Source organism: Colletotrichum siamense (genome assembly GCF_013390195.1).
Source record: "Colletotrichum siamense strain Cg363 chromosome Unknown KSG_Cg363_contig09, whole genome shotgun sequence".
Classification (NCBI taxonomy): domain Eukaryota; kingdom Fungi; phylum Ascomycota; class Sordariomycetes; order Glomerellales; family Glomerellaceae; genus Colletotrichum; species Colletotrichum siamense.
In genome coordinates, this window is record NW_023501022.1 from 1,664,186 (window position 1) to 1,691,298 (window position 27,113).

Below are 27,113 nucleotides of genomic sequence, written 5' to 3' on the forward strand. Positions count from 1 at the left end.
GTTTTCGGTAGCTCTTGTAGAGCTATCTGGACCTTTCGGATGTTGACTCGGCGGTAGGTTGATGCTCAGGTTGACGAGCAGGACAGGCTCGAGGAGCGGAAGAAGCGGCGGAAAGATGTCGAGGGAATCATGCGATGCTTGCCAGATAACGGTTGATGAATGGAAGACGGGGGAAAAGCAAGTACCGCCCTGCGGTTGGCGAAGAATTCGGGCGATGGGCAAACAGACGGCCAAGAGGGCGTATTAAAAATAAAATACAACAGCGGGCGGGCGTTGGGCAGTGCGGCGGCGTCGGCTTCGGGAGAAGCAGAAGCAACAGCAACACACAGCTTCTTGTCGGACAGATTTCTCTGCAACCAAAGAGCAGAGCAAAGCAGAGCAGAGCAGGGTAGCGGCAGAGTGTATAAAAAAACCGCAATGCAGTGCAGCAGGGGCGGAGCTCTACCCGAATGGTCTCCTCAAACCTCTCTGCTTCTAATGAAAGAGCAGACGAAGGGTGGAAGTCTAAAAGGAGGAGAGGAGGAGAAGGGTTTGGGTGCGAGGAGGAATCGCAGGGGTGGAGTTGGTGGTGATGATAGAAGGGAGAGAGGAAATTCGGCCAGAGACGACGACAAGAAGCAGAGCAGGCAAGACGGGCTGGACAGACAGGCAGAGGCCAGCAGCGGGCAGGGCCAAAGCAACGCAAACTTGAGGGGCCTCAACTGGCTGTGCTGTACTCTGCTAGGCAGGTAAGGTACGGTGCGGTAGTGTAGCTGGACCTCTGCTAGGGTAATGGGGCCCAAAGGTACCTGCCTGCCTACCCACCTGAGGGAATCGGTGCGATGGGTGCCCGTGGAAAATGTGGACGGACTAAGGTACGGGTACGGGTGTGGTCCGGGCAGGTTCCCGTCCCCCAGTCTCCAGTTCACTTCAGCTAAACGGTGCGCTATGTTAGACGGTGGATGGTGGACGGACACAGCTAACAGGAACATGCACCTTCAACGTTGGTCTTTATTTTTATTTAGGTGCTGTCATCCATCCTCGGCTGGCCTGTCTAGTCCGGGTGTTCTTGGGACACACCATTGCGTATCAGTCCCTCAGCAACCAGCAGCAATGGAACTGAGGGGAGGCACGCTGCTGCAGCTGCTGTTTTCTGTTGTTGCTGCTGCTGCAGCTGCTCATGTTGCGTTGGCTGTGCTTCCGTAAGCCGGCCGTTTGGCTGGCTGGCCGGCAACTGCACACTCGTCACTCGTGTTCCCCCAAACCCCCATTCGCTGTCATGCCCCTCAGCCAGTAGGATGCTTCCCTTGGGACCGGCGTGCCGGAAGTGCCACGCTGTTTTGGGCCCGACCTTGGGGCCTGGCCCAGCCTGGGCTGTGACTCCCAGAGTCCCTCTCTTGCTGCTGGTTTTCTGGAGCTTCTTCGCCCACCTCACCGAAATCCCACCTCATTACCCAAGCTCGGCGCCTTGTCAAACCATCCATGCCACTTCGTCTCCAAGAATAACCTCTCCACCAATCCACGACCGTCACGGAGCTGAACAGGACCCGCTTTTGCTTTTTTGTTTCGAAGAGTCCAGAGTCTCGTCTCCGGTCCGGACGTAACCTCTTCAACTGGCATGTTTCCATCCTTACATGCACCGTCCTGATCACGTTACCCGTGGGCCATTTTCGTTAACATGTGTACAGCGCCTACACGCAACATGTGAAAAAAGGTCATGGTGGAATTCCGCAAGAGCCCAGAAATCCCAGTGCTCTGGGTCAATGGAATCATAGACCCAGACTGTGCTTCACAACTCGTCTGACACTCCGCACCCGCCCAGGGCGATGTGCCGGCTCACCGTTTCAAGTCCCTCAACGCTGGGACAGCCCCGGATCTGCCTGCGCTCGCATCGAACCTTACTGGCCCTGCCAACCATGTGCCCCCTCGAAACCCAGGATGGGATGACAACTGGTGGCCCGGAACAGGGCAAACTTAGACCCCCGCCAAGAGCGAGGGAGTCTGGCTGAGTGGTTCAGTTCAGCTTATCTTCATGAACGGTCAGCCTCTATGCGATACAGGAACCAACCACGGACGCCGGTTGGACGACTGGCTCGCTGTCCGAGCCGGTCTTTGCATATCGGCTCCGTATCCTCTCCGTCGTCTTGATGGTGAGTGATCTCTCACTCTTGAGGGACTACCGTCAATAGTTGGTCGACCCTGGTCTAACAGTCTTCAAACCTGGATTTCACTCTCAGTATGTTCAACTCCGAAGACCCCGAATCTGTACTATTAAGGAGCACAGTTGGCTGATGTTAGACCAGATGATACTTGGCCGAGACCAGAGGTGGAAAGATACGACCGGTCACGTATTCGAAGCCCCATGACGCCCAGGAAGCTCTGGTTTCTTGCCATATCTTCATTCGTCGAAACTTATCGTGTCTTCCCCCGTCAACGATACCTTTCCCGGACAAAAACACGGCCTATCACGTCCTGCAGTCCCAAGGGGCTTGTCAATCTTGGGTTCGTGACTCGAATATCTTGAACTCTATCCAACGCAACCCCGATGGACCAAATCTGCTTCAGGTGGCAGCCTTCCACCTCTGCGGCACACGCTGACCAAGGGTGCGAGGTCTACAGGCAGAAACAGTTCTGTTCTTTCCGTAGCCACTCGTCATAGCGAAGACTCTAAGGTCGAGTGGTTCACGCCTGGTGATCCCAGAAAGCCCTAGCTCGAAATGCTATACGTTCGAGCCTCGGTGGGAGGGTAAGATATCACCAACCCCCCTTTTTTTCGCTTTCATGCCTTGAGGACCTTGTGGGCAAAGCTATGTCCTAAGGAAACATCTTTCAGGCATTTGTCAGACCCCCTTTCCTGTACATCGTCTTCTTTCATCCTTGTACCTGGTTTCTTGTATGTGGTTGATACATGGGCTTGACAAGTACGTAGCTGTTGGGTGGTCGTGTACTTTGGCAGGTAAGTAAGCAGACAGAGATCACGGACAAGACATAGCAAGATAATGTCGAAAGCTGATGTGTTGATTTGAATCGTTTATTGCTGCTTTACTCATAAGTCATATTCCGCCATACGTTTCTACCATCTCAACGTCAACGCCGTTTGTTGTTTACCACCTTCTGTTGATTGTCTCAATCTTGCTGGACCCGGTCGCCGAGCCCGATGGCGGAGTCAGGTTCTGCGTCTTCTCAATCTTCGGAACACATCCAAAGCGAGTGTTTCCCTGGTCCCAGATCTGTAGCAAAGTCAGCACCACCACCTCATCACATGGTTCGTAAGCAGTAGCAACTCACAGCATAGATGGACTTCAAGAACGCGTCACCAAGGATGTCAAAGTCGTTTGACCCTCTCGACTGCACACCGCCATACCACCACCCGTCCTCAGCAGGCGCAAACGCCAAGTCCTCCTTCTGAATGACAAACTCCTTGTCCCCAACGGCGACCTTGAACTCGGGCAGGTCGTCCGCCTTGGTGCTCGTCGGGAAGACGTACCCCTGCTGCTGGTCGTCGTACTTGGACCCGGGGATCGCGGCGTACAGCGCCTCGCACACGTCGTCCGCGACGAGCGCCAGCGTCGTTCCCGTGTCGGCAATGGCCTTGTTCCCGCTCTTGCCGACCGCCTTCCCGTTCACGCTCGCGCTGCCGGACTCAAACATCCAGAACCCCTGCGAGCTGTCGATCTCGGTCCAGTGGATCTCCTCCCCAGACGCCGAGACGAGGTCCGTGTCGATCCAGCCGAACGTGTAGAACGACTTGGGGTTACCCTCGTCGCGCTCGCTGTAGAAGGCTGAGGTGAAGAGCTCCGCGCCCGAGGGGATGTCCTTCTGCGCAATCATGTTATCAACGGGCGTCTTCTGCGGGTCGCGGATGTTGCCGTCGCGCTGCACCGTGTTGATGGAGCTGAAGGCCAGCCCGAGCAGGCCGTCGCCGGTGCCCTGGGAGAACTGCGGCGCGAGCTGCTGCGCGAGCTCGACGACCTGGTTCTCGACCGTCAGCCCGCCGAGGACGAGGTTGTCGGTGCCGCAGTCGCCCGAGGCGGAGCTGCCGTCGCCGTACGAGATCTTCCACGAGAGGTCGTCGAGCTTCTTGAACGTGGAGGACTTGGAGGCGTCGAAGATGTTGTGGTTGGATTGGAGGGAGCTGCTGAGCTCAGTCGAGAAGACCTATCGGCTGTGTTAGTGATTGCTATGGCGGCAGTGTGTATTCGGGAAGGATACCCAAAGGTCAGAGGAGCCGGTGTCGAAGTCCAGCTTGAACTTCTGCGGCGGCGTGCCGATGAATACCTCGCAGAGGTACATGGAGTCGTACTGCTGGTCCTCCGCCGTGACCTCCCCGCTCTGTTCCCCAGAGTCGGTCTTCTTCACCAAAACGTTCTTCATGGAGACGCGGCCGCCGAGAGGGGCATTGAAGCCCGGGGCAGCAAGACCCCTTTGCGCCATCCTCTTGGTCTGGACATAGGGGCCGGCTTTGGTGGGCTCGAACTTGTATTTGTTGAGCAAGTGAACGTACGACTTGGTGCCATGGCGCTGGTAGTTCTTGTTCAAGGCGGCGGGAATCTTGGCGAGGCCCTTGTCCAGCTTGAACTTTGCCTGGGTTTGCAGGAATGCCTCCATCGTGTTTATGTATGGAGCTGTGGTCAAGGAAGGAGGTGGTTGCACTAGTTGAGTCGGTGGACAGTAGGATGAATTGAGTTGAGTTTGAAGGTTGTTTGCGAAACAAGCTCGCTCTTTGGGTTGAGCTGGCGTTTAAATACCTGCCCGTTTGGGTAAGAAGCAAGTACCGCGATCACTGATCGGAATGTCGGCACCTTCAGAACCTGGTCGGGCTGAAGTGAGTCGTGAGAGGGGGTTACGGGCGCGTAGGTGGAAAACCTGCTTTGCTCTAGATGTGATCTGTCGGTAGATAAGGAAGATAAATATCACCAAGGGATGTTGGCGCAGCAATCATGCGGCGGCCTGTCCGGGACTTATAAAACGGCAGGGCTAACGTTTCGCTGACGACAGCTCAGCTGAAGTGACAGGTTGGGTATATTCTGTCATGAGAGAGAGAGCTCATGCCGGCATTGAAGTGTGACAGTTCAGAGCAAGGCACGGGAGGTGGGGCGGTGCAACCGCAGGCTTGAAACGGAGCTTTCGTGACAACGCGCATTCGGACCTTTCGCCCGTGCTCTGAGCTCCCATGGGGATAGGGGGGGGAAAGGGAGGAAGTCTGGCCCTCGGTCCAGCCCGATGAGGCAGTTGGTTAGGGTACAAAATGGCCCGGTGGAGACTGGACTGAGTCGTCGATGAACAAGTGGTTCAAAATGAACGAGAAAGAGGGGGAAACGTTATGGAAACACATGAGCGATTTGGACTTGTCACAGTCGCTCTACTTTGGAGATGCCCCGCGGGAGCTTCGGCCACCTGAACTTTCAAGCAGCCTACCTGAATACGCGCCGGTCAATTCAGCTGCCGTGATTCAGAAGGGGATTGGCACATGCAAATCAGAGACGGCTCGTGAGCCAAAACTGTTACTGCTTGACGACCAGCTTGGTCTGATGAACAAATCGGCCGGGAGATGAGGTCTTCCCCGCCTACAGAATGATGTAACGGACGCCGCACGGTGGTTCCGGGGCAGGGATTAGCTTAGCGGGCCATGTCCCGTCTTGGCGCCGATCGACTCCAGATTCCTGGATACCCTGCCAAGCACGATGCAAGGAGACGAGGCCTCCTGATTGTTCTGCAATCGCTGGACCTGAACTTGGCATTGTGATGTCGTCAGGGTTCTTTTTCTGGATCCATGCTCGATGTTCCATCCGGATATAACATCTCGGCAATACACATGTGCCCCAAAGATAGGGCGTTCATCTCGAATCAGAAGATGACGATTCAACATGGCAGTGGTTGCTATCAAGGCAGAAGTTCCCATGATTGGTTCGATGAACCGCCCATAGTAGGCTGCTCTGATCATATCATGAGATCATGCGCCTCCTGGACTAATAAATCGACAAGAGCTTATAACGCAATCTTGTTATGCGGCACTGAGCAGTACCTTGCCAAAAGTGAAGCCGCGAACACCATTGCTGATCCAGCAACACTCACCGTCGACAAGACTGCCGGCCTTGACCTCTTCTTCAGCACCCAGGTTCCTGAGCACGTAGTCAGCAGGCAGGCGCGAATGACGTGATATGTCAGGATATTCACCTTTCAAGAGCCCATCTGCGAGTGGTTCCATCTTGACCACCGCTCCCGCTATCGGGATTGAATTTGGCAGATACCGGAGGTGTCACCCACCTACCGTTCCTCCAAAACCAGGGAGTAGTCAAGCTGCCCTCCATGATCGTGCCATCTCTGGAGTTGACCAGCAGGACTTCCTTTCGGTCCGTCGGCGCAATGCTCGCACGATCCCGAGCAGTGTCGTACATGGCCCTCTTGGTAGTCTTGAAGTGGGTGTACTCCGATTGCGATGTCTCGGTGTTATCTACAACAACCTCCATGAGGGGTTCCTCAGAAGGATCGCTGGTCTCCTTCGAGCTTCCAGGTGGTGGGAGTCTCTCGGGAAAGAGGTTTTGCAACGGCACCGGGGGCACTGGTGATGCTTCACAGCTAAGCTTCCCGTCCGAGGTAAGCAGGACCTTGACTCTCAGTGGGGTTTCCTTGCCATGCTGAGCCAAGAAGGTCTCGACGGCGTCTGCGAGATTCTGCAGCCCGGTCTCGCCAGCGATAGCCTCAACGGCAGGAGTCCAGTTCCAATGTGTTGCGGCTCTAAGCATCCGATCCCGGTGGAGGTCGAGCATGTAGTACGGAGAGGTCATCTTGGCGTTCCACCCCGCATTAGCCAAACGCCTCTTTGGGACGCCCAGCAATCCGGGGTCGAAACGGAGCGACGTGAAGAGCTCAAATTGATTGGCCATATTTGCGACTGTCTGTAAGCTGTTGACTCAAGGTGTACGGTGCGATGTAGGATGGTCGATGATTGTCAGATCTGCGATCTTGACGAGAAGGCAGATTTGAAAGAGAGACGCAGAAGTGAAAGAGCCACTCTTATTGATGTAGGTAAGTTTGCCGATGCAACAAGTGCTGTGACCGGGCTTTGACTTTAGACGGCGACGGTGGTCAAGGTCAGCCAGAAGCACTCTGAGTCTTCGCTTGCAGCACGGAAGTCGCTCATGAGACCGCACTAACAATTTTGTGAGTTGCAGTGTAGGTTACATAAGCACACTTTCTCACTGCCTTCCGTCTCCACTGGTCACTTTCAACTACCCATCTAATCAATTTGTTGATACTCATGGGGATGAACACAACTTCATGGTTCAAGACATATGTTTAATGTATATTTTCCGTTAGCAGCTTGAGATAGATTATCAAGTTCAACTCTTATCTTGGCCACCCGAGACTTCAAATTTCATCAGCCCAGCTACTAACATCCTTATCACCGAATGCCTCTAGTCCCATGTATATGAACAAAGTGCGGAACCTAACGGTCTGGAGAGTCTCCTAGTTTGATGTGATGATCAACATGAAATCTTTCAAAAAATCGCTTTGATTAGCACAGTAATTCGGAGGCCGCTGATACACGGACTGGAGCGAGGACTAATGTTAAGGTTCTTCTGGAAACGCTCTTCAAGGAATACGCGCTGGATGTCAGGGCTCTGCCACATAACGAGTACCTTATTTTCAGCCGTTTTCATTCTGGACGGCCACATGTTCTCCAGCAGAAGTAAGCATCTCTGCAGAGACAATGTCTATAGACATCACACTCATCAATGAAACATACCGAAGGCCATTCCGCGTCAAAACAAGTAGAACATTGTTGAGGCTCTCAAGCTGGAAACGACCTCTTCATGTCTCTTGGCGCTAGGTCATGCCGAGCTGGCTGATCGTCGCTGAGGAAAGAAGTCATATCCAACTAGCCGTATGTAGTTGCGAGTCTCTTACTCGTGTAATTTGCACGACGCGTAGCCAAATCCATCTTCAAAAGATTTGTACATACCACAAGTTTTTGAGGAACACAGAAGCATTGTTTAGAGAGTTTCTAGCAATGAAGACTTGCATCGAATGCTTTTCTGAAGGACGCCAGGCTAGTGAAACCCAAAATGAGGATATAGGAGAATATGACGACATGGTACTCCAGCCAGATCCCTGGCGATTGAAGCTCTCGCATTTGTCTGGGAGATCGTTCCTACTGTGTAAATGCCCAACGAGATACAAGTCTTCAATTGATTCGATTTGAGGGCGTAATACGGGTGCACATGAACATTTCGCAAGCTTCAGCAAAAGGCGACAGCTTATTAATGAAGATAATAAACAACAAAAATCGGCAGCCCAGACCACGAAAGCGAAAGGCACCCTGCTGGCTGACCAACATATCCTTGCGACCTGGAGCGCCAGGGCCCTCACTGGTTACGTAGTTTGCAGGCTCATAGGCGGCCCTCCCTTGCCAACCCCACTCTTAAATCGCCTGAGGCCAAGCTGATTTGGTCAATGACAGTTGCTCGACCCAGAAGACTGTGGTGCTAGGCCGGAAAAACTCCTCACGAGCTTGCCCCGTCGCGCAACAATTTTTTGCGCGCTGTGCCGGAAGCTCCTGGGCCCCAGTCCAGCGCATAGCAAACAGACCAGACAGAGACCACCACCACCACCACCACCACCACCACCAGACGGCCAGCAAGCAGCATCAGCATCACAGCAGCCAGCTCCTGCAATTGCACCTGCACCTGCAACCTGCCTACATCATCGAACCAGACCGCCCTCGCACTGGTCAGCCCATTCACACACTTCAAGTCCTTGTCGACTTTACGACTTTTCTTCCTGTACCACCCTTGATACCTCTGCTCCTCTTTTTATCAATTGCCTCGAGCCACCACAAATATGTCCAATCCCCTCCCCTCCGTGCCTCCTCTGGCAAAGACTCCGACCGTTATCCCGGTTGATTCCTCCTCCGGACTTTGGGACCGCATCACCTCTTGGGCTTCAGAAAACAAGGCCGTCGTTTATACCGCTGCAGGTGTTGCCGTCGTCGCTACCGGTGCTGGCGTCATCTACTTCCTCAACAGCGACTCCGTACGTTTTTACTCTTGTGTCTTGCCTGCTTCTGGCACCTGGCTGTCGTCATGCGATCCGATTTTCCACACGGCCGCTACGACTGGGATCTTGGCCATCTCCGCCAGCCCTGCCAGGTCAAACTGCACGGAATCAAAAGCTGACCTTAGTGCGATTCAAGAAGAAGGATGATACACCAAAGCTGAGCAAGAAGGAGCGAAGGAAAAGAAGGGAGGCCGAACGCAAGGCCGCCGAGGCAGAGAAGGCCGCGCCCGCACAGAAGGAGGCTGCTGCGCAACCGACGGCCGCCGCCGAGAACCCCGAAGAGCTTCCCGAGATCGACGAGACGTCCGTCCAGAGCTTCACCCAAGAAGAGCGAGAGAAGTACGCCGCCAAGTTGAAGGACGCCGGTAACAAATCCTATGGCGGTAAGGACTACAACCAAGCCATCGAACTCTACTCCAAGGCCATCCTCTGCAAGGCCAACCCCATCTTCTACTCGAACCGTGCCGCTTGCTACAATGCCCTCGGCGACTGGGACAAGGTTGTCGAGGACACCACCGCCGCCATCAACCTCGACCCCGAATACGTCAAGGCCCTGAACCGCCGTGCCAACGCCTACGAGCACCTCAAGATGTACGGCGAGGCTCTCCTCGATTTCACCGCCTCCTGCATTATCGACAGCTTCAAGAACGAGAACAGCGCACAGGCCGTCGAGCGCCTGCTGAAGAAGTTTGCCGAGCAGAAGGCCCAGGAGATGATGGCCAACCGCCCCAACAAGCTGCCCAGCCACACTTTCGTCGGTAACTACCTGCAGAGCTTCCGCGTCAAGCCCCGCCCGGCCGGTCTCGAGGACTCTATTGCGCTGGACGAGGAGACTGGCAAGGGTCAGCTGCAGCTCGGCCTTGCGGCTTTGGAGAAGAAGACTGGTGACGGCTACGAGGAGGCGAGGGCGGCCTTCGAGAAGGCCCTGGAACTGGGTGAGCTCGAGGAGTTCGAGGCTCTCGCATACAACCTCCGCGGTACTTTCAGCTGCTTGCTCGGAAAGCATGACGACGCCATGAGCGACCTGTCCAAGAGCATTGAGCTCGACCCCTCCATGACCCAGAGCTACATCAAGCGTGCTAGCATGAACCTGGAGCTTGGTGCCCCCGAGAAGGCTGCCGACGACTTCGACAAGGCCATGGAGCAGAACGCCGAGGATCCCGACATCTACTACCACCGTGCCCAGCTGCACTTCATCAAGGGCGAGTTCTCCGACGCCGCCAAGGACTACCAGAAGTCCATCGACCTCGACCGCGACTTCATCTTCTCTCACATCCAGCTCGGTGTCACTCAGTACAAGATGGGCTCCATCGCCTCGTCCATGTCGACCTTCCGCCGCTGCATCAAGAACTTCAAGGACGTTCCCGACGTCTACAACTACTACGGAGAGCTGCTCCTCGACCAGGGCAACTTCCAGGAGGCTATCGAGAAGTTCGACGCCGCGATTGACATGGAGTCGAAGACGAAGCCGATGGCTATGAACGTTCTTCCCCTTATCAACAAGGCCCTGACCCTCTTCCAGTGGAAGCAGGACTTTGGCGAAGCCGAGAAGCTTTGCCAGAAGGCTCTCATCAGTATGCACACCCCGTCTTTATTTTCAAAACGCAAGACTAATCATATACAGTCGACCCCGAGTGCGACATCGCCGTTGCAACCATGGCCCAGCTGCTCCTTCAGCAGGGCAAGGTCACCGAGGCTCTCAAGTACTTCGAGCGCGCTGCCGAGCTCGCCCGCACGGAAGGAGAGATCGTCAACGCTCTGTCGTACGCCGAAGCGACACGCACGCAGCTCCAAGTGCAAGAGAAGTACCCCAAGCTGGCAGCGAAGTTGCAGGGTATCAGCCCGGGTATGCCCAGGTAAAGGAGAGGATTTACACTTTTCCGACTGAATTGAAGTAACCACACCCACACAACTCACCAACTGGCGCCGTGTAAGAAGAAGAAGAGTAGTAGTTTAAGCTCCTGTGACGGAAAAAATGGGGGAGCAGGTAACAGCCTCGGGAAATGGGTTCCGGGGCGAGTAATGGGGGACGAATCAAAATATCAGGACGGGACGATGTTAAGAACCAAAAAAAGCCCGTTTGCTGTTATGTTCATGTCTTTTTTTGTTGGCCGGCGGCGGGGAGCTTCGGGTTTTGGCGGCGGTGAAACCAGGGCTTAACGCACACGGCTTGGGAGGCATGGGTCGAACCCTTTAACACGTTTGTACATAATCCGACTTCCCTCACTTTGCGTACATTTGGTGAGAGCATTGTAGAACTAGTCCATTGTCATCTGTATCCATATTTGTCAATCTCGGACCAGTTTAGCTACGAGCGATGGGACAGCGGTCTCGACGGAGCTTTTGAGTGACTTTCGGGATGTCTTTTGAGGACAGTTGCTGGAGGCGAGGAAGGCATCGGTGTTGATAGCGGAGACTACTTCACTGGCTGGCTGGTGTTATCTAGCTGCCCAATTTGCCGATAGCAAAAATGTTCTTGGGCAGAAATCGCCAATACAATCAAAAACGATGGCAAAAGAATGATTTCGCCCGGACTTGAACCGGAGACCTTCAGTGTGTTAGACTGACGTGATAACCAACTACACCACGAAACCAGCGGAACTCCTTATCGGAGGTGTTGGAATGATCTGCGATTTCCGTCAACTTGAATCGTGCCGCCCCCGCTGTGCCGTAGGGCTGCGGCGGGATATCGAGCCCGCGCGTGGGATGCGGGCCAGCGGGCGGCGGTGCGGGACGGGGGAGATGAGAGCACGTAGCTAACAATAACAGCACCCATCCCAGGCCCAGGGCACCGAGACATTTGCTGGGCCGGGGGTGGTTGGCCCGACCAGGTTCCCGCGTGGCATGCCGGTCTGCTTCGGTTGCCGGGCAGATGAGGGCGTTTTCACGAGCAAAATTTCATTCAGTAACACAGCGGTATTTGGTGTGGTGTCACCGGAGGAACATGGGAGGCCATTCAAGTCGTTAAACCCTCGCCACTGTTTGTGCGATACGTATAAGGAGAAAAATGTGCCGTTGCCCCCCCGCGCCCCGATTGCCACTATCCCACGTTCTCATGATCCAATGGGTGGCAGGAGGAGGGTGAGGAGGCAAGAGACGTTCAATACATACAAAAAAAAAAAAGAAAGAGGAAATAAGAAGACTCCGGACCTCCCCCAATCTCCCGTTTGTGGTCGTATGAAGGGTATGCGTACAATGAGTATAAAACCTGGTGGTTTGGGGAATCAGGAGCCCGCCGTGGGTGTCAAATGCTCGGCGGTTTAAATAAAAGTTCGTGGCCTCGTTGGAGGGGGAGTCGGTCGGATGCGGCGGGATACAACACCAGTGCCCTGCCCTGATTAAAACCTCTCCTCCGTTCGAGCCATGGTCATGAAATCTAAAACAGTCGTCGTGCCCTCTCTTTTTAAAGTGCTGTCCTTTGCCTTCGTCATGGGGGCTCATCGCCATGCCTGCCCCGTCAAAGCATTCTCCTACTTCTGTGTCGTACACCGTGCTCGCTCGTAGTTTGCAGTCGTGATTTACTTGCTGCCGCACTTATTGTTCGTGCAGTAGAGACCAACGCCCAGGCCGACGGCGAGAGCAATGATGATGACAACGACGAGAAGGCACCACCACTTGAGCTTTCTGCGGTTGCGGGCGTGCTTGTTGGCGACGGCGACCTCCTCATTACCCTTGGCGATGTTGTCGACGGTCTGCTGGGCGTTCTGCTCGGCGGCGTCGACGACGGGTTCTTGTGCCTCGACAAGAGTGGCCATCTCCTGGTACAACGTAGCGAGCTCAACGAGAGTCTTTTCAATGCGCTGCAATTCGTTGTGGCGGGCTCTGACATTACCCAGCACCGAGTTGGCCTGGCCTGTCCGGTTTGACTTGAGCTGTAGGCAACAACGTCAATATCCGTGCTTCGGGTCAAATTGGCGATAGAAAGCTTTGAAAACTTACAGCTGTTTGGAAAACACCCTCATTACCCCAATCGAGTTCCGTCGCCTGCTTGACCTCGTCTTCCGTCGCTTCCGGGTTGACGATGCGGTACTGGCGGGCGATCTGGTCGCGGTAGCGCCTCTGGTAGTCGCTCTCAATCTGCTGGTACTTTTCGAGCTCGCCCTTGAACGTGTTGCGGAGCGAGTTGAGCTGGGCGCTCTTGGTGGCGCGGGAGCCGTCTTGGGTCTTTGCGAGGTCCTTCTCGAGGGCCTTGATGCCGTCCTTGACCGCGGTGTTGCGGAGCTGCGTCGCGGAGACGGCCTGCTCAAGCTGGTAGCTGGCGTTGGAGTCGGTGGAAGCGAGGGAACGCTGGTGCAGCGCAGCAATGCCTTCAATGTCGGATGTGAGGCCCTGGATCTCGGAGCGCAGATATTGCACGCGCTGGAGGAACTCTTGCTGGGTCAAAGTGGTAGGCGGCGGCGGCTGGTTGGCGTACTGGGCCGGCTCTTGGCCGTAAGGCTGCATCTCATATTGACCTTGGCCATACTGCTTGCGATTGTTAGCTGCGATGCGATGCGACGAGACTCCGCGACGTGGGAGGAAGCGATTGAATGGATTGGTGACGGACCTGGTTGTTATTGTTGTTGTTGGCGTAACCGTAGCCGCCTTCCTGGTCGGGGCCCTGAGCGTAAGGGTTGTTGTTATACTGTCCGTACGACATATTGACGGATGTGCTGCTGTCGACGCGATTACAGACAGAGCGTTGGAGAGGAGGTTGATCGCGTGAAGCCGGAGAGAATTGGCGGAGTGAGAATGTCCGGCGTTGCTCTCGTGAGATGGATCGGGTGGTAGCAGGTGTGAGCACTGAGTACCAAGCGCTGAGGATATTTCGGCTGATGTCCAGTCGTTAAATGACGTCCAGGTTGGACCTCCGGCCGCTGACAGGAACTGGGAAGTGCTGGAAAGGCACTGAAATGACAGTGTGGGCGGACCCAATCAGGAGCCGGGACCTGTCAGAGCGGATACCCCGGGCAGTGTCTGTGGTTGGGTGGGATGGGGCGCAAGTGGGCAGGATTGGCCGATCAGATTTCCGGGGTCCTGTTTTTTTCAAGTCTTTTTTTCTTCTTCGCAGAGGAGCCTGACGGGCGCTAGAAACAAATAAACAGTCGCAGCCCCTCTTGTGGTTTTGGGATGGATGGTACTTTTGAGGTTATACGACAAGCCTGGAACGGGAACCGTGAGCGATTCTCGATGCTGACAACCTAAGCAAAAAGAGGTTTCGTCGGGTCCGGAAGACAAGCTGGAGCAGCGCAAGGTCAGTGACATCAGAGCATGTTGCGGCCAGCGGGCGGGGCGAAGCTTATCATTGTACACGGGACGCGGGCATGTTTTCTGCGAAGGCGTCCACGGGTTTCGCTGCCCGTCCTACAGCCCAGGGAATGTAGATACCTACCTAAGGTAGGGACTGAGCAGGACTCTATGGACGGTACCTGTGCCTGGGTTGTACGTCCTTCAGTGTCTCACACGCACCCAGACCGTCCATCCGGCGGTGGTGTGCAGAAAGGGTCAACGGCAGGCAGAACAGGAGGCTGGGCTGCTGTTGTTGCCCCTCCCTGTGTCTTCCCGCAGTCTTGGCTCTTCTAGCACACATGGGACCGACCTGCCACCCAGCTTGTCCAATGTCCAGCCCATGAATGAATGAGGTGACGATTGGGTGGGAACGGCAACTGCAATCGAAATGGGCTGAGCGGCGGCGACACCATCTAGTCGTCCCCAAAAATAGCTGACTGGTCTGACGTGAAAGGTCGAATAATGCTGCCGGTCAATTGCAGCTCATGTCAATCGACGAACCAAATCGCCGACTCTCTTCACCTGCAGCCGTTGCAGAGACTGTTGAGATCCGCAGCCTTCGGTACTTTCGCTGCTGACCGTCCCGGCTCGACCGCAGGTTCCTGGAGGCGTCACCACCTTTGAGCTAGTGGCTGTGCGAGCCGCCGTTTTTGCCCATCCCAAGAGTTCTAAGCCACCCTCCCTTCCCGCGGTTCGTCCTTTTTTACCCACATTGCCTCCCACCATCAACCGCGTGTTTGCGGTGTGCGCAGCCTGACTGACAGGCAACGGCGATTTCAAAAAGCCCGCTTTACGCTCCGTATCCGTGTTGCGCGTATGTAGTGGCGGGGGCCCCTGAGAAAATGATTCGCTATCAACCCAGCCCGACAGGGGCCGGTTCGTTTATCCCATGCTTAAACCTTTCCGATGGAGAGCTCGGCAGCGAGACCGCCGGATGACGGCTTGAGTTGCCCCTCATTGGCTCGTGATGGCTGTAGCAAGGACGTCGCTGGCTGGACCCGTTCCTGTCGCCTCGATGGGGGTAACACAATCCAACCAGTCTGACTTTGGCGTCATGAAAGGAGTTTCCTCACACATCTGGAGTGACGATGAATATGCTTTGTCGGAATCCAGATTTAAAAGATTAGCTTGTAATTGGCCTCTGAATAAGACATGTAGTTGCTTGGTTCTCAGTATCGTTGATTCCGGCTCTAGCCGTGATAATATGATGTCTACCTCATGCAGCCTTTTTGATGCCTTCAACGCCCAAATTTCAAGATTAGCCCAAAGGTTTTGCAGTTCTGCACTTAGTCTGAATACCCTAAGGAGTGAACTGCTGTTGAATTCACAGCCGGCTCCTGATCCAGCTCTGTCCTCGTTTCTCAGTCGACAACACTGTCTCACAAGTACTCCTTCTTCCTTCCAGTGCGAGTGTACTGCGAGAGGTGCCATTCCACGTCTCCCTCCTTGTTTTCGAGAGTTCCGGCGCGAATCTCGAATGGCCGCATGGTCATGCGCGGTCCAACTTCGGCAAGTTCAACTGAGTCGTAGGAAGTACGGACAAAAACGTGGCTATCAAGTCTGGTGAGCAGCGGTCAACCATAATCAGTCAAAGGTCAACTTACTGTCGAACTTCTATGGTGTCTTCATTGTTGACGAAGGTCACGACTCTGTTACCTATCTTGGTTTTATTCGTAATTGGTTCCCGTGGAGGGAAAAGATGCTTGAGGATCTTGACGATACGCTGTCCGAGGCGGCTGTTGTGAGGTTAGCTAAAGCATACGAAAACCAGATCGCTGCCACAAACCTCTTAAAACCTTCAAATATGAGATGGGGGTAGGCTTCCGAGACAGATCCCCTAATAGATCCCGGAATATCGTGTCGCAAAACCACGGAGTGCAAACTGCACGAGAGCGTCGGGCCATGAGGAAGGTGAGAAATAGTGATGGCGGTTGGTACGCCTCGGTGTTCGTGAAGCAAAACGACGTCGGTCAGGGCGTTTGATTTACAGGACTGCACAAGGTCGTCGAGGATAAGGTTTCCACGGTTGAGACGGACGGACGTGGGGAGTAAAAGTCTAATCTCCTTGCTGAAGGCGGCCAGACGGCTCGAAGGATCTCGACTGGTGGTTACCAGTATACGGGGGTCTTGAATCCCGCTCAGTTGAGAATACTCATCGTCGAGGTCCAACTCCTCGTTGACGGTGAGATCGGGACGCGACTCATCATACTGGTAGCTGCTCGAGGTCAATGCTACTGCGACTTATTTGAATTTGAAGGGAATCTCACTCTTTTCTCAGGCTCTTGTCCTTCGCGATGGATGGGTCCAATGGCTTGCCTGAAGCAAGAGCAGACTTCAGAGCGGCCTTCTTCTCGTTGGTCTCCGCATCCTTGAGCATCAACGCGCGGCGATACAGATAGTCGCGCCTTTGGCGCGCTTGTTTTCGCTGTCTTCATATTAGTGTATATTCTAACATTATATTAGCGTCAAGGTTTGGTCAAGTTAGGCACTTACAATCATCGTTGCGGTTCCCTTCGATGTTGTCGGAGAATGATGAGTTTGGCTTTCGCTTGATCCAAGTCTGGACGTTGAACTGCACCGACAATGAATTTTTTAGTGGGGTCAAGTCATTTCAGGCAGAGCTCATTGGCCAAGGGAAACAGCCACAATCGATACCCGGGGGCGTTGGTCAGCCACGTCAAGCGCAAAACGCCCCCTACTCACGTAGGGGGCGAAAAAACAGGGTTTCTATACAAAAAAGGAGGTTTCTAGCTAGTTATATAAAAGTTACGTTTTTTTTATTTTACTACTAAAAAAATATCTTTTTTAAAACTATATTATAATTTAAAACTACTTTTTCTTTATTACTATATTTAATCCTTAATATTAAGATATTTTACTAAAATAATATTAACTTAATATTTATTAAATAAGCTATATAGATACTATATACTTTATATTAATAAACTTCTTAGCTAAAACGTTTAAAAAAGCTTCTAATTACTATATTATTAACTTAAATTATTATTACTAACTATAAAGTATTATAAATAGTAATAAAGAAATATTTTAAAACTTTAAAAGTTAGTTATTACTTCTTTATACTATTTTAAGAAAGTAGTTAGCTAAAAGTAGTAATAAAAACTAAAAACTTAATTTTAATAGTATTTATAATATAGCTTAATATTATTAATTTCTTAGTAATTTTAATTATTATTTAAAAAATAGCTAATACTTTTAAGCTAATTAAAATAAAGGCTTTCTTTTAAAGTATTTTATAAGATTTTAAAAATCTAATTATCTAAAGTTTTAAAAAAAAAGTTAAAAATTAAACTTATTAAAATTTATTAAAAAAGTATTAAATTTAATTTAATATTAATTTTAAACTTCTTTAATTATTATAAAGTTATAATTTAAAATTATAAACTTAAGTTTTCTAAAATATAAAATATTAATAAATTTAGCTATTATATTAATTATTAAAATCATTATATATATTTTATTTTATTCTAAAAGTAATAAAAATAAAATAAACTATAAGAAGCTATTAATCTAATTAATAGAGAGTTATATACTCTTCTAAATACTATTATTAATTTTATTTTAAAATATATAGCTAATTACTATTAAAACTAATTATAATATCAATAAAGATATTTATTTTATATAGTTTTTTTATTACTTTCTCTAATTTAAAAATTATAATAAATTATATTAAGTATTTTAATATATATTTTTATTTAAATAATTAGTTAAAATCTAATAAATTAAATATATAATAAAGTCATAACTTAGTATTAATATATATAGAAGTTATTTTAATTAGCTTAAGATATATATTATAGTACTAAATATTTATATTAAGTTAGATAGAGATATTCTTTAAAACATTTTTAATATAGAACTATATTATTTACTTTTCTTAATAGCTTCTCTAATTATATTAGCTTAAACCTTATAAAATATTATATTAACTTTAATATTATTATTAGTTTTTTTTATTCTTTATACTATATATTTATTTTAATTTATAAATATAAAAATCTTTTAATTATTAAGAAAGCTTATTAAATAATATTATAAAAGTTTATATAAAATAATAAGCTTATTTTTATTTAAATAAACTTAATTAATAAACTTAAATAAATAATAAATATTATATTTACTTTATTTAATATTATATTTACTTTATCTAATATTATATTTACTTTATCTAATATTATAATAAAGTTTAAAAAGTTAGATATTTAGTTAATAAGAGATAATATAATCCTCTTTTAATTAATTAAATATATATAGTTAGCTTAAGTTAATATATTTTACTATTTATTAAGTAAAAATAGTTTAAAAGAACTATACTATAAATAAATATAATTAAGTAATATTATATTACTAAATAAAGCTTTTTTATTTATAGAAGTTATAAAGTAATTTAAACTATAATTAGTTAAAGTAATTTATATTATAAATAAAGTTAGAAGTATATTACTAATTAAAATATATATAGAGATATAGTAATATAAATAGTAAACTTAGTAAAGTATTAAATTAGCTTATTTATTTACTATTAATATATTATTTATAGATATAAAAGAATATTATAAAAAGTAAGTAATTAAAGCTTTAAAAAAAGCTTAAGTAGTAATATATTATTATTAAAAAAAGAGACTTAATAATAGAAAAAGATATTATAAGTAAAGTATTATACTAATAAATACTAATTAATTAATTAATATATAAAGAAGTTAAACTTTATATTATAGTTAAAATATATTAAGAGATTTAATAACTATATTATATTTAACTTAAAAAACTTATAATAATATAAAATATTTAAGCTTAAGTAGTAAATTAATTTTAACTTTATATTACTATTAAAAAAGAAATTAAAATATTATTAAGTATTATATAAAGCTTTTTAGCTACTTTAATATTAGAGATTTACTAGCTTTAAAAAGGTATTATATTAATAATAATAACTTAGAAGTTTATAATAATATTAATAACTTTATTAAAGAAAATAGTAAAAATATTATTTTAAATATTAATTTAATAAGTAACTTAAGTATTAATAATAATAATATTAATATTTATAAACTTAAGTTATTATTATTATTAGTATTAGCTTTACTAGCTATACTAATATTATACTAAATACTTATTACTATTATATAAAAAGGTTTAATATATTTTTATACTTATAATATTATAAAAAGAAACTTTTTTAATAATACTTTTATTAATATAAATAGTAAAGAAATAGAAATATATTATTAATAATATAAAAAGTAATAATTTAGTTATTATTTATAGCTTATTAATACTTATATTAAATATATAGATATTATATATATAGTTTAATAGTTCTACTTAAGAGTAATATAATAATATTATTTTTATTACTTTATAATATAGCTAAAGCTTAAATTATATTATAAAAAGTTACGAATTTAGTAAGTTAATACTACAAAATGCTATTTTTAGTAATCTAGGTAGAAGCCCCCTTTTCTACGTGGAAACCCTGTTTTTTCGCCCTCTATGTAAGTAGGGGGTCTAGCGTTAGCCTGCGCCGCTTGGACCCCCGGGTACGTCCTGCGAAAGGACATGATCCCTGTCTTATCAGAGGGGTCACGTGGCGATAGCCGCATCCCACCAAAATGGCTGTCTGGGCACCTTCGCCGCTTTCTTTGGGCGGGCCGACCTGATTTCCCATCGTTCGGGTGCCGAATCCACGAGAGCACACATACGTTCAAGGTAAATCTTCGCTTACTTGGTGTACCTTTGAGGGCTCGACACCAAACCTTGGATTTTCGGCACCGATATGATGTGACGTTTCTCCTCACTAAACACCTCGAATCCCCTTCCGTACGACCTGAGCCATCCGAGGCTCTGCGACGCCGAAATATTCGAGAACAACAAAAAGGCTGAAGTAAGTTGCGCTTTTCCATGGCGCGCGAGGAATTCCAAATAATTGCCACCACCTTGTGGATTCCGTTTTGCGAGCACTCACTCGTTGCCTCTGTCCGAACTTTCCGCTGACCATTCTCACCCAAGGGAGTAGAAGATCAGCAACGAGATAGATAGAAGTGGAGGAGCGAACTATCGCGATAATGGAGGGCGCATTTACACACCTGGGGAACCATCTGATTAACGATTCGACTGCAGCGATCAAGGCGGGCGCCGACGACTTTACCGGTATCGACCCCGACGAAAGCCTTCTCTACGGGAAGTTTGGCGGCCGCGGCGGTCGCCGCCGCGCCGATGACGATGACAACCAAACGGAGCTGTACGACGATGATGACAACGATAGCTTGACGAGCATGCCCGTCGGGGCCATGAAGGATCTGAACCTCGGCAGACCTCAGGAAGAAGATAGGGAACTTCCACCTCACGCCTGCGCGTAAGTTGGCCCGCCGTCACACTTTGCGCCAAGTACCGCGCTGACTTGACCCCTCCCCAGGTATTGTGGAATCCACTCACCGAGTTCCGTCGTCAAGTGCCTTGGCTGCAACAAGTGGTTCTGTAGCGCTCGTGGCAACGCGACTTCAAGCCACATCGTTAACCATCTCGTCCGAGCTCGTCACAAAGAGGTCCAGCTTCACCCCGAGTCGACTTTGGGCGATACCGTGCTCGAATGCTACAACTGCGGAACCAAGAATGTCTTCCTCCTGGGTTTTATCCCTGCCAAGTCAGACACCGTTGTCGTGCTTCTTTGCCGCCAGCCATGCGCCGCCAATACGTCCTCCAAGGACATGAGCTGGGACACTTCGAGATGGCAGCCCCTGATCGAGGAGCGAGCCTTCCTGACCTGGCTGGTTGCGACTCCTTCCGATGCCGAGCAACTCCGTGCACGACACCTGACCCCGCCTATGATTGCAAAGCTGGAGGAGATGTGGAAGGATAACTCTACCGCGACCGTCGCCGACCTCGAGAAGGCCAACAGCATCGATGACGATCCTCACCCCGTCCTGCTCAAGTACGACGACCCGTATCACTACCAGAACATTTTCGGTCCTCTGGTCAAGATGGAGTCCGACTACGACAAGAAACTCAAGGAGGCCCAATCTGAGGACGGTCTGACAGTTCGCTGGGACTACGGTCTCAACAACAAGCACCTTGTCAGCTTCGAGCTCCACAAGATAGAATCTGGCGACGTGAAGCTGGCGGTTGGTGACGAGATGCGTCTGCGATACAAGGGAGAGCTTCGTCCTGCGTGGGAGGGAGTCGGCTATGTCATCAAGATTCCCAACAATCAGTCCGATGAAGTCACTCTGGAGTTGCGAAAGGCAGGCAACGAGAAGACGGTCCCGACCGAGTGCACCCACAACTTCTCTGCAGACTACGTGTGGAAGGCTACATCTTATGACCGCATGCAGTATGCGATGAAGACTTTTGCTGTCGACGACATGAGTGTCTCCGGATACATCTTTCACAAGCTTCTTGGTCACGACGTGGCGGTTGCGCCTCAGAAGACGACTATGCCTAAGAAGTTCAGCGTCCCGGGCCTTCCTGACCTCAACACTAGCCAGATTGCCGCTATCAAGGCTGTGTTGTCTACTCCGCTTAGCTTGATTCAGGGCCCTCCCGGAACCGGCAAGACCGTGACTTCAGCGACCATTATCTACCACCTTTGCAAGATGAACAACGGCCAAGTTCTGGTCTGCGCTCCGTCCAACGTCGCTGTCGACCAACTCTGCGAGCGTATTCACCGCACCGGTCTCAAGGTTGTCCGTCTTACAGCCAAGTCGCGCGAAGACGTAGAGTCCTCTGTGAGCTTCCTTGCCCTCCACGAGCAGGTCCGTATGAACGACAGCAACGGAGAGCTTGTTAAGCTTGCACAGCTGAAGAGCGAATTGGGCGAGTTGTCCAGTCAAGATGAGAAGAAGTTCAAACAGCTCACCAAGGCCGCTGAGAGGGACATCCTTCACAATGCGGATGTCGTTTGCTGCACTTGCGTTGGTGCTGGTGACCCTCGTCTTTCCAAGATGAAGTTCCGCAACGTTTTGATTGACGAGTCTACCCAGTCCGCTGAGCCGGAGTGCATGATCCCCTTGGTTCTTGGCTGCAAGCAAGTTGTGTTGGTCGGTGACCACAAGCAATTGGGCCCCGTCATTATGAACAAGAAGGCAGCAAAGGCTGGCCTGAACCAGTCACTCTTCGAGCGTCTGGTCAACCTGCGCTTGGTGCCCATCCGCCTTAACATCCAGTACCGCATGCACCCCTGCTTGTCCGAGTTCCCTTCCAACATGTTCTACGACGGATCACTCCAAAACGGAGTTACACATAGGGAGCGTCTTCGCCGCGACGTGGATTTCCCCTGGCCTGTTGCGGACATGCCGATGATGTTCTGGTCCAATCTTGGCAACGAGGAGATCTCTGCATCTGGTACATCCTACCTGAACCGCACTGAAGCTTCCAACGTGGAGAAGGTTGTCACCCGCTTCTTCAAGGCTGGAGTGAAGCCCGGCGATATCGGTGTCATCACTCCGTACGAGGGTCAACGAAGCTACATCGTTAGCACCATGCAGAACACTGGCACTTTCAAGAAGGAGAGCTACAAGGAGGTCGAAGTCGCGTCTGTCGACGCTTTCCAGGGTCGTGAGAAGGATTTCATCGTCTTGTCCTGTGTCCGTTCAAACGATAACCAGGGCATTGGTTTCTTGTCAGACCCGCGTCGTCTCAATGTCGCCTTGACCCGTGCCAAGTACGGTCTCGTCATCATTGGCAACCCGAAGGTTCTCTCTAAGCACGAGCTCTGGCACCACCTTCTCGTTCACTTCAAGGAGCGAAAGTGTTTGGTCGAGGGCCCCTTGACAAACCTGCAGACCTCTCTTCTGCAGTTTGGCAAGCCGAGAACTGCTTACCGCCAAAAGATGAGCCAGCCTCCTCAGTTCAACGGCGGCGGCGGCAGCGGCGGCGCGTTCCCCAACGGCAACCGCTTCAACGGCGCTGGTTCTACGCGTGACTTTGACTCGGGGTCGATGATGTCTTACATTCCCGACGACGTTTCTTCCATCCACAGCTCTCTCGGCGGTGCTGGCCTGAACACCACCTATCCGCCAATCTTTTCCAGCTTTACTCCTGAGCAATGGCCTGGTCTGCCTGGAGTACCCGCAGCAGGCCGCTCTGGCAACAAGAGGGGTGGACGCGCAACTGAAAGCATCGCCGGCGAGAGCGTTGCCAACTCCGAGTACACAGATGCCAGCGCCAGCGTTATCGGCGCCAAGGGTGTTGGTCAAGGCGGTGTCAGCTTGGGCGCCGGCCTCCAGGACGCTATTCACGGAATGCGGCCCGCGTCTTACAGCCACAGCGACCGCTTGAAGCAGTACGTCGAGAGCGGTGGCCGCATGGGAACAGGCAACGGTTACGCCCGCCGGTACGACGACGACGAGAAGAGCGTTAGCACCGCCTTCCACAGCCAGATTGGTGGCGGCTTCGACTGAAAAGCGTGACGGATACGGACAGGAACATGCTGTACCAACCACACGAGTGGTTTCTTACCGAATCATCCGCCGGCTTTCAGCCCTCGCCGCACCACGCTCGGTGCTGTACGAAGGAGCAGGCAGCTCGCCTCAGTCTAGAGGCGTCTCGGACTGGCCCCGGTCGACGGTAGATACTCCATCAGACCGAGGAGTCGATAGCCCACGACGTGCCGCAGGCGGGTGATGGCCCGACCAGCGAGAGCTGCAACCGACGGAGGGAATCGCTCGCGCGCCCTCAACGGCCCGCAATTCGCAGATTGTTATCAGTGTGCTGTTAGTGTTAGCAATGGGGAGATGGACGAGGCAGTGGACGATGACCGGCTTAGGCGGAGGACATGCGTCTGCGTCTTATGCGGCAGTTGGTCTGGTCAATAATAAGATGGACTCGGTCATCTGAGTCTGCAATACGCAAATTGCTGCTCAGAGGTCATGAGAAGAGCTTATGCGATGATGCAATGAACATGGAATTGCACAACTCCAGCTTAGATTTAGCCCATAGAGTCTACGTAGTAATCACGGTCTTTACTGATTTGCACTCGAGCCCCCAATGCCCCAGGTTTCGCTAGCAGTTTGCAATGCCACTAAAACAAATATCGATCCACAGGCTGCTTGGAAAGACATTCAACATTGCGTCTACTCCAATATGACAGGCTTCGGATGCACTCCGAGGAGAGCGAATGAGGTGGCCGGCGTATTCATTGTGTTTGTACCGCGAGGTGGGAAGCAGCCACAGTCCACTGATAGACAGGGGGCGGCGGTCGATACCCCACAAAATCCTAAATTAATTGCAACGACTGGGAAGGCCCCCGTTCAAGCGCGGGAGCTGGCACTTAATCTGACGTGCGAAAAGGCAGGTTACAGTGGTCCTTTCGCCGCCCCCCATTCCAGGACCGCATCCTCGTCGCGAGACCGGGCGGCATCCAATGGACGGCCCACTATGACGATCCGTCCGATTCTTGGCCTCGCAAAACGTCTGGTCAGCGGAGTTGCAGTTGCAGTTGCAACGGTGCGGCGGGCAGTGTGTTTCCCAAGACCGGACCCATCCAGCTTAAGCCTCAGCGAACGCCTGGGTTTTACGCCCTCGCTGGCTGGTCTGGTTGGCTCGGAAAGGGGAAGCCGGATTAGCTCTTGGCAATTCCTTACGTACACGTGTGGTGTTCGTGTTGAGCAGCAGCGCACATCGACGACGGTAAGATGGTCCGCTTGGCTTGGAAACGGCAAGCAGCGGTCCCCCTGACCTCCTCCGGGTTGTTTGGTCTCAAACCTTGGAGCTCTGTGTCTGGGTTCCTCTTTTCTTCCAAGTTTCCCCTGGACCTTACATCCTCCCCCAAACGTCCAGAAGTTCTGGTTGAACCGACACGTCGTTTTCTTTCGAGCGACAACGTCGGCCTGTTCCTCCCTTTCTCGCCAGTCGAGAGGAACGAACGACACCAATTTCCCACCGTTCGCGCGGGGAATAGACATGAGTACCCAGCTGCTCCGAGAAATGCTGCCGTTGCTGCCCATCTGCCCTTACGCCGAGCCGCCAACATGATCACCATCCGCCGCCGCCCTGCGAGGCTACCAATTTACCTGGGCATTGCCCTCACCCTGCTCTTTCTGTGGCAGACCGGCCTCCCAGCTGGCTGGAGCGCCCGCGAGCTTGCCTTCAATGGCATCCGCTACCGTAAGTCGAGCTACGACTGGGGTAGCCTGAACCTTGAATACCCTCTCGAGAAGCCCCTCCGCACGCTCCCGAAGGGCAAACCCGTCGACCTCCCGCCCGTTCAGTACGACTTCGGCACCAGCGGGAAGAAGTCCAACAAAAAGAACAAGAAGCTTTCCCATGACGAGGACCGCGACCGCGAACACGAGAAACAGATCGAATCCCGCCGTGCCGCCGTGGTGAACGCTTTCAGACGCAGTTGGGACAGCTACAAGCAGCATGCGTGGACCTGGGACGAGTTGACACCCGTCACGGGCGCTGGAAAGAACACCTTTGGCGGCTGGGCGGCGAGCATGGTCGATGGCCTTGACTCCCTTTGGATCATGGGGATGCACGACGAGTTCCGTCGGGCGGTCCGCACCGTCGCTCTCATCGACTGGTCTAATACGACCGAGTCTGCCGCCAACATGTTCGAGACTACCATCCGACATCTAGGAGGGCTCATCAGCGCCTACGACCTCAGCAGCGAGCCCGCCTTGCTGGCCAAGGCCATCGAGCTTGGCGACATGTTATACATGGGCTTCGACACGCCTAATCGCATGCCACCGTTTTGGTTCAAGTTCTCTGATGCAAAACACGGCACCCAAAAGGTTGGCGAGCGTGAGTCCTCTGCTGCGGGATGCTCACTGTCAATGGAGTTTACCCGGTTGTCGCAGATTACCGGTGACCCGAAGTACTATGATGCCACGGAGCGCGTGAAGGAGTTCTTGGTGAAAACGCAGCCCGACACGAAGCTACCCGGCATGTGGCCAATGTTTATGAACTATCGCGAGGAGAAGGCTGATGAATCTTCCTTCACCATCGGCGCTCAGGCCGACTCGCTCTACGAATACCTACCAAAGATGCACGCACTGCTTGGCGGTCTCGACAGTGAGTACGAGAAGCTTACAACCTCATCTTTCGACGTCATCAACAAGCATATTCTGTTCCGCCCCATTCTCCCCAACAAGACCGACATCCTGATTCCAGGGAACGTCTTCGCCCACGGTTCCGCCCACTCCGTGGACCTTACTCCCGAGGCCCAGCACTTGGGCTGCTTCGCCGGCGCCATGTACGGACTTGCCGGCAAGCTTCTTAGCTCTGACTCCTACGTCAACATTGGCGAGCGCATCTCCCGCGGCTGCGCTTGGGCCTACAAAGTCTTCCCCACGGGCATTATGCCGGAGATCATGACCCTGCACCCGTGCAACGAACCAGACCACGGCGCCTGCGAGTGGGACGAGAAGGCCTACGGGCGTAGCGACGTGCCCGCCGGTGTCAAGCAAGTTCGCGACGGCCGCTATATGCTCCGGCCCGAGGCCATCGAGAGCATCTTCTACATGTATCGCATCACGGGCGACGAGGAATGGCGGGACACCGCGTGGGACATGTTCCAGGCCATACAGCGCGCCACCGAGACGCCGCTGGCCTACTCGGCTATCTCCAACGTCAACGTCCCGTACGCGGAGATGACGACCAAGACAGACTCCATGGAGAGCTTCTGGTTCTCCGAGACGCTCAAGTACTTTTACCTCATCTTCTCACCGCCCGACGTCATCAGCCTTGACGATTGGGTGCTGAACACAGAGGCGCACCCCTTCAAGCGGCCCAAGAGGACGCACAACGTCGAGACGGAGGCCGAGCTGCGGGGGCAGTCGTAA

At 50.9% G+C, this 27,113-nt stretch overlaps 7 protein-coding genes across 7 annotated transcripts; 3 read left to right on the forward strand and 4 right to left on the reverse strand.

Moving 5' to 3' along the window:
- Nucleotides 1-3,083: 3,083 nt before the first annotated feature.
- pepA (Aspergillopepsin-1) lies at nt 3,084-4,587 on the reverse strand (the record flags this gene model as incomplete). The annotated part of the gene is made up of 3 exons (XM_036645014.1): nt 3,084-3,209; nt 3,268-4,137; nt 4,192-4,587. The coding sequence occupies 3 exons, from the start codon at nt 4,585-4,587 to the stop codon at nt 3,084-3,086; spliced, it is 1,392 nt and encodes a 463-aa protein (XP_036489809.1).
- Nucleotides 4,588-5,983: 1,396 nt separating this feature from the next.
- CGCS363_v013166 (uncharacterized protein) lies at nt 5,984-6,866 on the reverse strand (the record flags this gene model as incomplete). The annotated part of the gene is made up of 2 exons (XM_036645015.1): nt 5,984-6,101; nt 6,157-6,866. The coding sequence occupies 2 exons, from the start codon at nt 6,864-6,866 to the stop codon at nt 5,984-5,986; spliced, it is 828 nt and encodes a 275-aa protein (XP_036489927.1).
- Nucleotides 6,867-8,823: 1,957 nt separating this feature from the next.
- tom70 (Mitochondrial import receptor subunit tom70) lies at nt 8,824-10,899 on the forward strand (the record flags this gene model as incomplete). The annotated part of the gene is made up of 3 exons (XM_036645016.1): nt 8,824-9,015; nt 9,176-10,613; nt 10,664-10,899. The coding sequence occupies 3 exons, from the start codon at nt 8,824-8,826 to the stop codon at nt 10,897-10,899; spliced, it is 1,866 nt and encodes a 621-aa protein (XP_036489926.1).
- Nucleotides 10,900-12,557: 1,658 nt separating this feature from the next.
- On the reverse strand, nt 12,558-13,678 carry psy1 (Syntaxin-like protein psy1; the record flags this gene model as incomplete). Its single annotated transcript, XM_036645017.1, has 3 exons — nt 12,558-12,911; nt 12,979-13,503; nt 13,586-13,678. The coding sequence occupies 3 exons, from the start codon at nt 13,676-13,678 to the stop codon at nt 12,558-12,560; spliced, it is 972 nt and encodes a 323-aa protein (XP_036490080.1).
- Nucleotides 13,679-15,686: 2,008 nt separating this feature from the next.
- On the reverse strand, nt 15,687-16,806 carry IMP4-1 (U3 small nucleolar ribonucleoprotein IMP4; the record flags this gene model as incomplete). The annotated part of the gene is made up of 5 exons (XM_036645018.1): nt 15,687-15,858; nt 15,912-16,043; nt 16,094-16,522; nt 16,575-16,732; nt 16,801-16,806. 5 exons carry the CDS (start codon nt 16,804-16,806, stop codon nt 15,687-15,689), a joined length of 897 nt encoding a protein of 298 aa, XP_036490078.1.
- A 3,590-nt stretch (nt 16,807-20,396) lies between these two features.
- Nucleotides 20,397-23,729, forward strand: CGCS363_v013170 (Regulator of nonsense transcripts 1-like protein; the record flags this gene model as incomplete). Its single annotated transcript, XM_036645019.1, has 2 exons — nt 20,397-20,686; nt 20,747-23,729. The coding sequence occupies 2 exons, from the start codon at nt 20,397-20,399 to the stop codon at nt 23,727-23,729; spliced, it is 3,273 nt and encodes a 1,090-aa protein (XP_036489365.1).
- Nucleotides 23,730-25,298: 1,569 nt separating this feature from the next.
- mns1B-0 (putative mannosyl-oligosaccharide alpha-1,2-mannosidase 1B) lies at nt 25,299-27,113 on the forward strand (the record flags this gene model as incomplete). The annotated part of the gene is made up of 1 exon (XM_036645020.1): nt 25,299-27,113. The coding sequence occupies one exon, from the start codon at nt 25,299-25,301 to the stop codon at nt 27,111-27,113; it is 1,815 nt and encodes a 604-aa protein (XP_036489103.1).